The sequence below is a fragment of the Balaenoptera physalus genome (genome assembly GCF_965194825.1).
Source record: "Balaenoptera physalus genome assembly, chromosome: 3".
Taxonomy (NCBI): Eukaryota; Metazoa; Chordata; class Mammalia; order Artiodactyla; family Balaenopteridae; genus Balaenoptera; species Balaenoptera physalus.
The window spans coordinates 59,528,721-59,540,827 of record NC_138890.1 but is presented as its reverse complement, the minus strand read 5'-3'; the positions used below and the strand labels follow the sequence as shown (position 1 = coordinate 59,540,827).

Sequence of the window (12,107 nt, the reverse complement as noted above, 5' to 3'; positions counted from 1 at the left end):
AAAAAAAAAAAAAAAAAAAAAAAAGCCCAGGAAATGCTACGAACTCTACCTCAGATCTCCAGCGGAAGAGAAAAACCTGTAAGCAAAGCTCAGGACCAAAAACTCCAGGGAATGCTGCTCGCCGACATTTCTGGACAGGTTACCCACTGGGAGATCCACCACTGTCTCAGTCCCATTGCTACCTAAGGTAGAGCTGGCCCCTGTTCCTGGAAAGGCGTTTGTGGGAGTAAAGATGGAGGCCGGAGGGGAGCGCTTTCCTAAACAAAGGCAAGTCCTGATTCTCTTTCTCTTGCTGGGAGTGGCTCTGGCAGGCTGGGAATCCCGTCGCTATTTCGTGATGGAGGAAACTGAGAGCGGCTCCTTTGTGGCCAATCTTGCTAAGGACCTGGGGCTGGGAGTGGGGGAGCTAGCTGCGCGAGAAGCCCGGGTGGTCTCCGAGGACAACGAACCCTGGTTGCAGCTTGATCTACAGACTGGGGAGTTGATATTAAGTGAGAAACTGGACCGGGAGGAGATGTGCGGCCCCACAGATCCATGTGTAATGCATTTCCAAGTGTTACTGAAAAAGCCACTGGGAGTATTTCGAGCTGAGCTACTGGTGAGAGACATAAACGATCATTCTCCTGAGTTTCCTGAAAAAGAAATGACGCTGAAAATCCTAGAGACTAGCCCTCCTGGGACCGTGTTTCTGCTGAAAACAGCTCAGGATTTGGACGTGGGCAACAACAACATCCAAAACTACAATATCAGTCACAACTCTTACTTCCATGTTTCCACCCGCAACTGGGGGGACGGCAGGAAATACCCAGAGCTGGTGCTGGACAAAGAGCTGGATCGCGAAGAGCAGGCCGAGCTCAGATTAACCCTCACAGCGCTGGATGGCGGCTCTCCGCCCAGGTCTGGCACCGCCCAGGTCCGAATCTTGGTCTTGGACGTTAATGACAATGCCCCTGAGTTTGCACAGACGCACTACCAGGTGCAGGTCCCAGAGAACAGCCCTGTAGGCACCCTAGTTGTCAAGGTCTCAGCTAGGGATTTGGACACTGGAACAAACGGAGAAATATCATATTCCCTTTTTTATAGTTCTCAAGAGATAAGCACAACTTTTGAGCTAAGCAGCATTTCAGGAGAAGTTCGACTAATTAAAAAACTAGATTTTGAGACAATATCTTCATATGAGCTGTATATAGATGCGTCTGATGGTGGGGGACTTTCTGGAAAATGCTCTGTCTCCATTGAGGTGATGGATGTTAACGATAACTCCCCAGAACTAACTATTTCATCACTTACCAGCCCCATTCCTGAAAATTCCCCCGAGACAGAAGTGGCCCTGTTTAGGATTCGAGACCGAGACTCAGGGGACAACGGAAGGATGACTTGCTCCATCCAGGATGATCTCCCCTTCCTCCTGAAACCATCTGCAGAGAATTTCTACACCCTAGTAACAAATGGGGCGCTGGACAGAGAGAGTAAAGCCCAATATAATATCACCATCACCGTCACTGACATGGGAACCCCCAGGCTGAAAACCGAGCACAACATAACCGTGCTGGTGTCCGACGTCAACGACAACGCCCCCGCCTTCACCCAGACCTCCTACACCCTGTCCGTCCGCGAGAACAACAGCCCCGCCCTGCACATCGGCACCGTCCGCGCCACAGACAGAGACGCGGGCGCCAACTCCCAGGTCACCTACTCGCTGCTGCCGCCCCTCGACGCGCACGTGCCCCTGGCCTCCCTGGTGTCCATCAACCCGGACAACGGCCACCTGTTCGCCCTGAGGTCCCTGGACTACGAGGCCCTGCGGGCGTTCGAGTTCCGCGTGGGCGCCGCCGACCGCGGCTCGCCCGCGCTCAGCAGCCAGGCGCTGGTGCGCGTGCTCGTGGCGGACGACAACGACAACGCGCCCTTCGTGCTGTACCCGCTGCAGAACGCCTCGGCGCCCTGCACCGAGCTGGTGCCCAGGGCGGCCGAGGCGGGCTACCTGGTGACCAAGGTGGTGGCGGTGGACGGCGACTCGGGCCAGAACGCCTGGCTGTCGTACCAGCTGCTCAAGGCCACGGAGCCCGGGCTGTTCGGCGTGTGGGCGCACAACGGCGAGGTGCGCACGGCCCGGCTGCTGAGCGAGCGCGACGCGGCCAAGCACAGGCTGGTGGTGCTGGTCAAGGACAACGGCGAGCCGCCGCTGTCGGCCAGCGTCACGCTGCACGTGCTGCTGGTGGACGGCTTCTCGCAGCCCTACCTGCCGGCCCCGGAAGCGGAAGCGGCGGACGCGGCGCCGGCCGCCCCGCTCACCGTCTACCTGGTGGTCGCCTTGGCGTCGGTGTCGTCGCTCTTCCTCTTCTCGGTGCTGGTGTTCGTCGCGGTGCGGCTGTGCAGGAGGGGCGGGGCGGCCTCGGTGGGTCGCTGCTCGGTGCCCGAGGGCCCCTTTCCGGGCCACCTAGTGGACGTCAGCGGCACGGGGACCCTGTCCCAGAGCTACCAGTACGAGGTGTGTCTGACGGGAGGCTCTGGGAGTAATGAGTTCAAATTCTTGAAGCCTGTCTTCCACAATATTCTAGAATCGGACCTTGGGAGGAAGGCAGAAGGAAGTTCAGCCTTCCAGAATAGTTAGGTATCTGAAACTTCCCCACTGCGTACATTAGTTTTGTCTCCTACACCTTTCCCTTTTTTAACCTAGTAGTAATCTTTAATGCTACTTATCTTTCTTCTTTTCTAGTTTTTCTTAGTAATACTACTCATTGTTTTGTTGGCCTGTTTGTCCTATAATTATTTTTACAATTATTGTTAGTAAAAATTTTTTATCAGGAAATTTCATACTTCTGATTAAACTTTTAGTATTTATTTCTAAATGATAATATGAAAGTTAGCCCCTCAGAATAAAAGTAACTCTAACTTTAAAAGTATATTTCTCACTATATGACACTACATAAAAATGTCTGATCCCTTTTTATCAAACTTCATTTTTTAATTACTGGAAGTTTTTTGTGTTTTTATTATTTACACAGTTAGACTTGTCTATAACCTCTCTTCTGTTTGGAGTGGAATCAATTTATGTTTACTTATGTCCAATTTCTTCCAAGCTCTGTTTGGATTTTTGTTTTACCAATAGGCAGCGACATGTATAATTTCATGCTATTTATTTCAAAAATCATACTTGTAATCATTAGACTTTCACTCTGAAATATTGCATATGTTATCTCATGCAAGTATATATTTGTCATCTATTCTTTCTCATCTAAATTAATTTTGAAAACACTTGTAAGTTCTTCCTTATATCTAACTGAAGTTGTGACCCTGTTAAAGAGTTTACTGATACCAGGTTGACTATGTTTAAGGAGTTCTTTAGACGTGACCAAGTAATGCATTGCCTTCAATCGTCCCTTGCTGTTGGAGACGAATTCTCAAGTGAGCTCCAAACTCTGGGCCTAGAGGACCTTTTGATGACACAGCATTCCAATATCTGCTTGCCTTTGGATGACGACATTGTTCTGGTTAATAGGGAATTTGAAAGAAAATGCATTGTAGAATTAATATTACTTAACCAAAGAAAACTTAGTAAAGGATATGTTAGTGAGGGAGTTGAATGATTTGAAGAAATAATTAGCTCTGTTGTCAGGACTCCTATCTCCAGGAGCCTCATAAGTGGATACTATAGAATGGTGTGGTTGGCAGAGTAATGGCCCCCTAAAGACATCCACATTCTAATCCCTGGAACCTGTGAATATTCTGTGTTGTATTGCAAAAGGAAATTAAGGTTCAGAGGAATTAAGGTCGCTAATCAGTTAGTCTTAAAATAGGGAGAATATCCTAGATGATTTGGATGGGCCTGATTCAGTCAGTTGAAAGGCCTTAGAGCAGAGCTGAGTCTTCCCTGAGATGAAGAAATTCTGACTGTGGGCAGCAGCTTCTCATGCCCCAGACTTCCAGCCTGCTCTTTCTAATTGCCTGCTCTACAGATTTTAGACTTGCCTAGCCAGCTCACCCAACCAAGTAAGTCACTTCCTTGCAATAAATCTCTTAATATATATCTCCTGCTGGTTCTGTTTCTCTGGTTGAACCCTGACTGATACAGATTTTGGTACCTGGAAGTGGAGTGCTGCTGTAACAAATAACTAAAAATACAGAAATTGCTTTGGAATTGAGCAGCAGGCATAGGCTGGAAAAATTTTGAAGCGCATGATGGAAAAAGCCTAGATTGCTTTGGACAGACTGTTAGTTGAAATACAGATGTTAATAACTCTGCTAGCGAAGACTCAGAGGGAAGTAAGGAGTATGGTGGAGAAAACATATATTGCCTTATAGAGTACCTAAATCAAAACCTTAGGAGACTTGGTAGTAATGTGGATGTTACTTGGTAGTAATATGGTAGTAATATGGATGTTCCCTGGTGGCACAGTGGTTAAGACTCCGCCTGCCAATGCAGGGGACAGGGGTTCGAGCCCTGGTCCAGAAAGATCCCACATGCCGCGGAGCAACTAAGCCCGTGTGCCACAACTACTGAGCCTGTGCTCTAGAGCCCGCGAGCCACAACTACTGAAGCCTGCGCGCCTAGAGCTGTGCTCTGCAACAAGAGAAGCCACCGCAGCGAGAAGCCCATGCACTCTGTGCACCGCAACGAAGAGTAGTCCCTGCTCGCCGTAACTAGAGAAAGCCCGTGCACAGCAACAAAGACCCAACACAGCCAAAAATAAATAAATAAATAAAAAGTTTTTTAAAAAGTTTAAAGTCACTCTGATGAAGGCTCAGAAAGAAATGAGGAAAATGTTATTGGAAACTGGAGGAAATGGAATCCTTGCTACATAGTGGCTGAAAACTTAGCTGAATTGTGTCCTGCAGTGGAATTGTGGGAGTAAAAGGACTTGTAAGCAATGAACTTGGATATTTAGCTGAGGAGATTTGGGCTGAGGAAGCATGGGTTGAAAGCGCAGCGTGGTTTCTTCTTGCTGCTTATAGTAAAATGTGAGAAGAATGAAACAGGTTGAGAGAAGGACTGTTAAGCAAAAAGGAACCAGAATATGATGATTTGAGAAATTCTCAGCCTATTCAGATTGTAAAAGATGCTAAAATTAGGAAAGTGTGTTCTGGAGAGAAAGCCAAGGATGTCACAGGTGTACACTACTTGTACTAGGCATACACATTGAGACGATACTATAATGAGATGTGATCTTTGAGGACCTTAAATATGTTTTTTTTATGTGGGATGGATGTGAATCTTTGGGGACCAGAGGGTGGACTGTGGTAGGGAGAATAATGGCCCCACAAAGTATCTATGTCCTAATCTCTGGAACCTGTAAAATCTTACGTTATGTGGCAAAGGGGAATTAAAGTTGCAGATGGAATTAAGGTTGATAATCAGCTAACCTTATAAGGAGATTACCCTAGATTATCCAGATGGGTCCAGTGTAGTCACAAGAGCCTTTAATAAGAAGTGGAAGTGGGAAACAGAAAAGTCAGTATCAGAGTGATGTTCTGTGAAAAAGACTGAACCAGCCATTACTGAGTTTGAAGATAGAAGGGAGCCACAAATGAGGGAATGCAGACAGCCTCTAGAAGCTAGAAAAGGCAAGAAAATGTATTCTCCCTTAAAGTCTCCAGAAAGGAATATAGTTCTACCTTAACTTTAGCCCAGTTTAACTTCTGACCTCCAGAATGGTAAGATAATAAATTTGTGTTGTTAAGCCACTAAGTTTATGGTAATTTGTTACAGCAGCTATAGGACATGAATACAAATGGCTACCAACAAAGCCATTTCCAAGCCCATTTTTCTTTGCCTTCCCCTACTCTAGGCCAAAATATTCATATTCCCGTAATCTCTTGCAGGTAGGAGTGTCATATAACTCCGTTATTGCTACTGATGTAAAAGTATAATTGGGAATTGGGCTTAAGGGAAATATTTTTGAAAGGGCTAATCTGAGGTGGCATGTTCCTTAGGACTGCCCATTTTCCTTTTTCTTAACTGGCATGGGTATTGATGAGTAAGCCTTGAGTTGAAGCAGACAACTTGCAACCATGAGATGAATACCCTAGAACAAAGGTTATATACTAAGTATGATAAGATGGAAAGCCCCTGAATTTCTTACAGCATTGTCAAGCTGCTGCAACACCTCTATGCTACCTTCTCCCAGGCTTTATGTTGCACTTTATAAATAAACCCCTATGTGATTAAACAACTGTAGTCAGTTTTTCTGTTGATTACAGACAAATGCATTCCAAGCTGCCACATCTCTCCTCCTCGTGAGTAAGGTTGATTTACACAGTTGTCTGACTAGGTCCTATGTTGTCTGTTTAAGATGTATGAGATGCTTTTCAGAAAAATAGTTTTACCTTCCCTTAGGTGTTATCAAGGGACAGTACTCTGAGTTACTATGGCTGACTTTATATCTTTATTCAGTCATTTCTCAATTTGACTAATATAAACATACAAAGATAATTGAACTTTCAAAGGAATCTTCCTGGTTGGTAGCAACCCAAAAAGTTGAGTTTTGGAAAATAGAATGAGAAAGTGACCTGATAAATGCCAGCTATACTATTAACCTGCATCAGTGGTGTCCTTACAAGACGACTGGAAGTTTAGAACACTTGTTTCCCTCTCTGGCAGGGAAGTGGCACAGCCAAAAATTTTATTTAGTAAAATAAATTGACTAAATATGAGTCCTGAAAATCTTCATAAGCAGATCAGCAGTCTACATGTTTTGGTAGAATATGCCTGATGGAAGGATCAGAAATTCCTAACAACATTTTCAGTACACAGAGATGTGCGTTTTGAGGCCTCAGTGTGTCAGGAGCCATTACTCCTTTCCTGTCTTACTTTACAAATATTGGTAAAGTGTAGAATTTAAAGGCATCTCCAAAGGCTTCCTACTTACGTCTTTCTTGGACTGATCTGGCATACCTTGAAAAGAGCATTCCTTCCAGTTTATCAGCATAATCATGAAAAATCAATAAAAATCTATCATGATACATGATGGAATTGCCTCAAGAAGTTTTAGAACTCCTTAGCTTCACCCAGAGTGTTTGTGTATTTGTGTATGTTTGTATATGTGTACATTTGAGTGTGTGTGTATGTGTGTGTCTAGGGGAGTAGCTTTAGCAGATGGTAGAGGTGCATCTCTGGTATATATGCAGAGATATATACCAGAGTAACAATGCTTTTCCATAGCTTTTCCACACTGTAAAGATATTTTTCCCTTTAGTGCATAAATGTATGTCATAAAATTGCCATTACTGGGATTTCCCTGGTGGCTCAGTGGTTAAGAATCCGCCTGCCAATGCAGGGGACACAGGTTCGATCCCTGGTCCGGGAAGATCCCACATGCCACAGAGCAACTAAGCCCATGTGCCACAACTACTGAACCTGCGCTCCAGGGCTCACGTGCCACAACTACTGAAGCCTACGTGCCTGGAGCCCACGCTCTACAACAAGAAAGAAGCCACCACGATCAGAAGCCCACACACTGCAACGAAGAGTAGCCCCCACTCGCCACAACTAGAGAAAGCCCACGCGCAGCAATGAAGACCCAGCGCAGCCAAAAAAATAAAAAATAATAAAATTTAAAAAAATTAAAATTTGCATGGAAAAAGGAAATGTGATTTTAAAAATAAAATTGCCATTACTAACATATCCTAAAATAGATTATATTTACAAACTGAAGGATGTTTCTCTTTGTAAATTTAACAGTGCCAGCATTATTGGATCTAGAAGCTTAGTAGCCCTCTTGACCTTGAAGGAGCAGCCCAGGGGAGGGAAGTGTAGACCAGACTTGGTCCTTTTTTCCCCAGTGGGCTCAGGAAACAAAGTTGATGTCAGGATGTGTCAGGGCTGGAATTAGGGTGAGGCCAAGTTGTGCAAGTGTAGGGTTGGATCCTGTCTTTATTTAAAATATTAATATTTTGTTCATCATGAATTATTTCATTAAGTTTGACTTTTTAGAATATTGCATTAAGTAGTATCTATCTTTACTACTGAGTTTTTGGGTGACCCATTAATTTTGCTTCTGAGACGCTTCCCTTACCCTAGTCCTGGTCCTTTTGGTAGTTTCCATCTTGCCAGTTCAAATGGCCATCATAGCAGTAGTTTTGGTAGTCACAGCTGAAATCTGAGTGGTGAGATCTGAATCAAGTCCATCTCCATTCTGAATATGAGCTAGTAGCAGCAACAGTAGAAGAATACAAAGATCCAAGGAGATCTGACAAACTGGAGTCCTGCAGACTGGGAACGGAAGAGTACCTGTATGGCTGTGATTCATTCAGGCAAACTGTTTATATGTTTTTCTTCCAGGTGGCATGCAGCAGTGTGAAAAATGTTATCTATTGGGGGATAATATTTGCCACTTCATTGTTGAGAATTTTTGCATCTACGTTCATGAGAGATATTTGTCTCTCTATATTTTTTCATGTTATCCCCTTGTCAGGTTTAGTTTCAGGATTATACTGGTCTCATAAAATGAGTTGACGATTGTTTATTCCACCTCTCTTTTATGAAAGAGGTTGTGTAAGATATTTATTATTTCTTCTTTATGTACTTGATAGAATTTACCAGAAACCATGTGTGGCTACCGTTCTCCTTGTGGGGAAATTTTGAATTGCAAACTGAACTTCTTAAATAGATATGCTGCAATTCCAGTTTTCTATTTCCTCTTGTGTCAGTTGGTAACTTGTGTTTTTTAAACAATTTGTCCATTTTACCCAAGATGTTAATACACTGGCATGAAGTTATTGATAATATTCCTTTATTATCTTTTCAATATATTTAGGATCTGTAGTGGTACCCCTCTTTCCTTCTAGTTATTGGTAAACATGTTTTCTCTCCTTTTGCCTTTATCAGTATTGCAGTGAGTATATCAATTTTATTAATCTTTCTTTTTTTAAACCAATCTTGTCTTTATTATTTTCCTATTACTTTCTGTTTTCTGGTTCATTGATTTACACTCATACGTTTTTATTTCTTTTCTTATACCTACTTCGGGTTTAGTTTTCTATTCTTTTTCTAGTTTCTCTGAAAGGTTAGATCGTTGACTCTTTTCTAATACAGATTAAAATATATAAATATATAATTTAAAGTTATAAATTTCTTTCTATGCATTAATTAAGCTGCATTTCATGAATTTTGATACATTGTGATTTTATTACCATTAAGTTTGAATTTATCTACAGTTTCCCTGTTGATTTCTTCTTTGATCTATTGCTTAACTAGAAGTATTGCTTAATTTCCAAATATCCAGGGATATTATTTTTGATATCCAAAATATTTCTGTTTTGGTCTGAGAACTTACTCTGTACAATTTCAGTCCTTTGAAATTTATTGAGTCTTGCTGTTTTGTTGTTATTATCTAACATATGGGTTATCTTGATAAGTTTTGCATGTGTACTTGAAGGAAATGCGTATTCTACAGTTGTGGTGTGTAGTGTTCTGTAAATATCAATTAAACCAAATTGCTTTGATAATGTTTAAATATTCTTTATCCTTACCACATTTTCCTACAAGTTCTATCAATTGCTGAGAGAAAAATATTAATTCTTCAACTATAACTGTGTATTTGTCTGTTTCTTCTTTCAGTTCTAGCACTTTTTTAAACCTCATGTATTGTGAAGCTCTGTTAGATGTGCACATCAGTAGGATTATTTTATCTTCTTGTTGAATTGACATTAAGCACTATGAAACATCCCTTTTAGTTTCTAGTAATACTTTAAATCTGATATTAATAGAGTCATCCATATTTCTTATGCTTGGGGTTTGTATAATATATCTATTTTCATCCTTTTGCTTTCATCCTGTCTTTATATTTTAAGTTCATCTTTGGTAAACTACATAGAGTTGGATCTTGCTTTTTTTCCTCCAGTATTATCATTTCTGCCTTGTAATGGGAGAGTGTATTCTATTTATATTTAATATAATTATTTATATAATTGTGTCTATTGAATTTTTTAATTCACACTCTCTGTTTTCACTCCTTTGTTTTTTTGTTTTCTGTTTTCTTTTGGCTTAATTCTGTATTTTTTGGTATTCCATTTTATGTCCTAAATTGACTTTTTACCTGTAACATTTTGGGGGGTATTTCCTCTAAGAATAAGAATACACAGCCTTTACTTATCATGGTCTACCTTAACTTAGTATTATACTACTTCATCTACAATGTGAAAAGCTTCCTATTACGTAATTATCATCCTTTTTGCCATGGCACAGATCAGTTTCAGACACAGGAGAGATATTTAAGAATTCTTATGGTGGAGAATCTCTGTGAATAAAATCGAATTGGAAAATATTTCAGAAAAACCTTAAAATCTACTATGTGGAAGGTATTTCATACTGGAGAGAACTATAATGAGAGTAATCAATATGGAAAAGCCTTCAGCCTGTTTCCAAACTTAAATGTGCACAAGAGAACTCATACTGAAGAGAAATCCTGTGAATTCACTAGCTGTGTGACAGCCTTCATTAATCATTCACTTGTTAAGACACACTGGACACAACCCTAACAATGTTAGAAATGTAGAGAACTCTTCAGCTATTCTTTGTATCTTAGGACTCATGTGAAAATTCACACTGGAGAAGAATACTATGAATATATAAAATGTAGGAACGCTTCTGTTGATTCTTCATGCATTGCTATACATGTAAGAACTCACAGTGGAAATAGGCTTTATATTTATATAATGTGAAAAAGCGTTCCATTTCTTTCATCTCTAAGAAAATGTGAAAACTCTCATTGGAGAAAAATCCTTTGAAGGTAAAAAATGTGGAAGAATCTTCAATTGTCCCTCATCCTTTAGTTGCAAATGTGAGAACTCATATTGAAAATATACCCAATGAATGTAAAAGAATGTGAGAAAGTTTTTATTTCTTCTACATCCCCTAAAGTACCTTTAAGAACTCGAATTGGAGAGAAGCATTATGAATATAAGGAATGTGGGAAAACCTTCACTTATTCTTCAAAGATTACAAGTGAGAAAACAGCAAAAGTGAGCTCTATACATGTAAGGAATGCACAGTTCCCTTCCTCTTTTAGTAACCACATGAGTACAGATATTGGAGAGAGGCCCTATAATTGTAAACAATGTGACAAGTCCTTTTATTCTTCATATTTTACTGTACATGTGATAACACAAATTGGAGAGAAACACTGTGGATATATGAAATGCAGGAATGCCTTTGGCTGTTCCTCATCACTTAGGAAACTTGTAAGAACTCACACTGAAAAGAAATCCTATTAGTATTTGAAGTGTAGGAAAATCTTAACTTGTATCTAATTCTTTCAAAGCCGTGTGAAAATTCACATTAGAGAGAAACCATATAAGTGTAATAAGTGTGGGAAAGTATAATTCCTAACACTTTAGGGCATATATGAGAACACACACTGAAGAGAGACCATATAAATGTAAAGAATGTGGGAAAACCTTCAGGTCTTTCTCATTCTTTAGTCAGCAAGTGAGAACTCATACTGGGAGATAGGAATTTGAAGAATGTGGAAAATCCTTTAGTTTTCCCTAATACTCCAAAAACATATGAAAACTCACATTGGAGAGAAACCCAATGAATGCAATCAATGTGGGAAAACCTTCAGGTGCATCTCTTCTTTGTTAGGCATAAGGAAAGCAATACCAGAGGAGAAATTTTTTAAATGTTATAAATATGGAATTGCTTTATCAGTATCTCTCTCATCTTTGAAGTGATCCCCTAGCTCATAATTTATAGTTTTCATTTTCTAATATAAACCTCTATGGTAATAACTTGCTCCCAGTACTCTTTCAGCTATTTCACACAACTTTCAATATGTATTATTTTCATTGTGGTTCACCTATGTATATTGTCTCACTTCCATTGTGAAATCTCAGACTGAAGTAAAGTGTATTTTTTAATATGCAAGTAAGTGTATTTGAAATTAGCTTTGTTATTGTTTCTAATTAATTTCCACTATATGAAATGCATGTGGTCCTTGTGATATTGACTTTGGTACTTGTTGGGATTTTCTTCCTGGCCTACTGTGGCAGACCCTGGGATTTGCCTACCTGGTAGCTATTCTACCCTTCTTCCTTACTATGAAAACTTAGAAATTTTCAGGTTATTGACCTTAACTGTTGAGAGATGTATCTTAAGCATTTTGTGG

The 12,107-nt window shown here is 40.8% G+C and overlaps 2 protein-coding genes across 3 annotated transcripts in view; both read left to right on the top strand.

Moving 5' to 3' along the window:
- The window catches only part of LOC309656999 (uncharacterized protein), a 31,671-nt gene extending 25,498 nt beyond the window's left edge, over positions 1-6,173 (top strand). Inside the window, 2 exon segments of the mRNA XM_082453985.1 lie at positions 1-98; positions 100-6,173. Coding sequence (XP_082310111.1) covers positions 1-98; positions 100-2,614 — 2,613 coding nt within the window. The 3' untranslated portion in view covers positions 2,615-6,173.
- LOC309657110 (protocadherin beta-4) overlaps positions 1-12,107 on the top strand; it is a 121,103-nt gene that overhangs the window by 95,212 nt on the left and 13,784 nt on the right. The window lies entirely within an intron of this gene.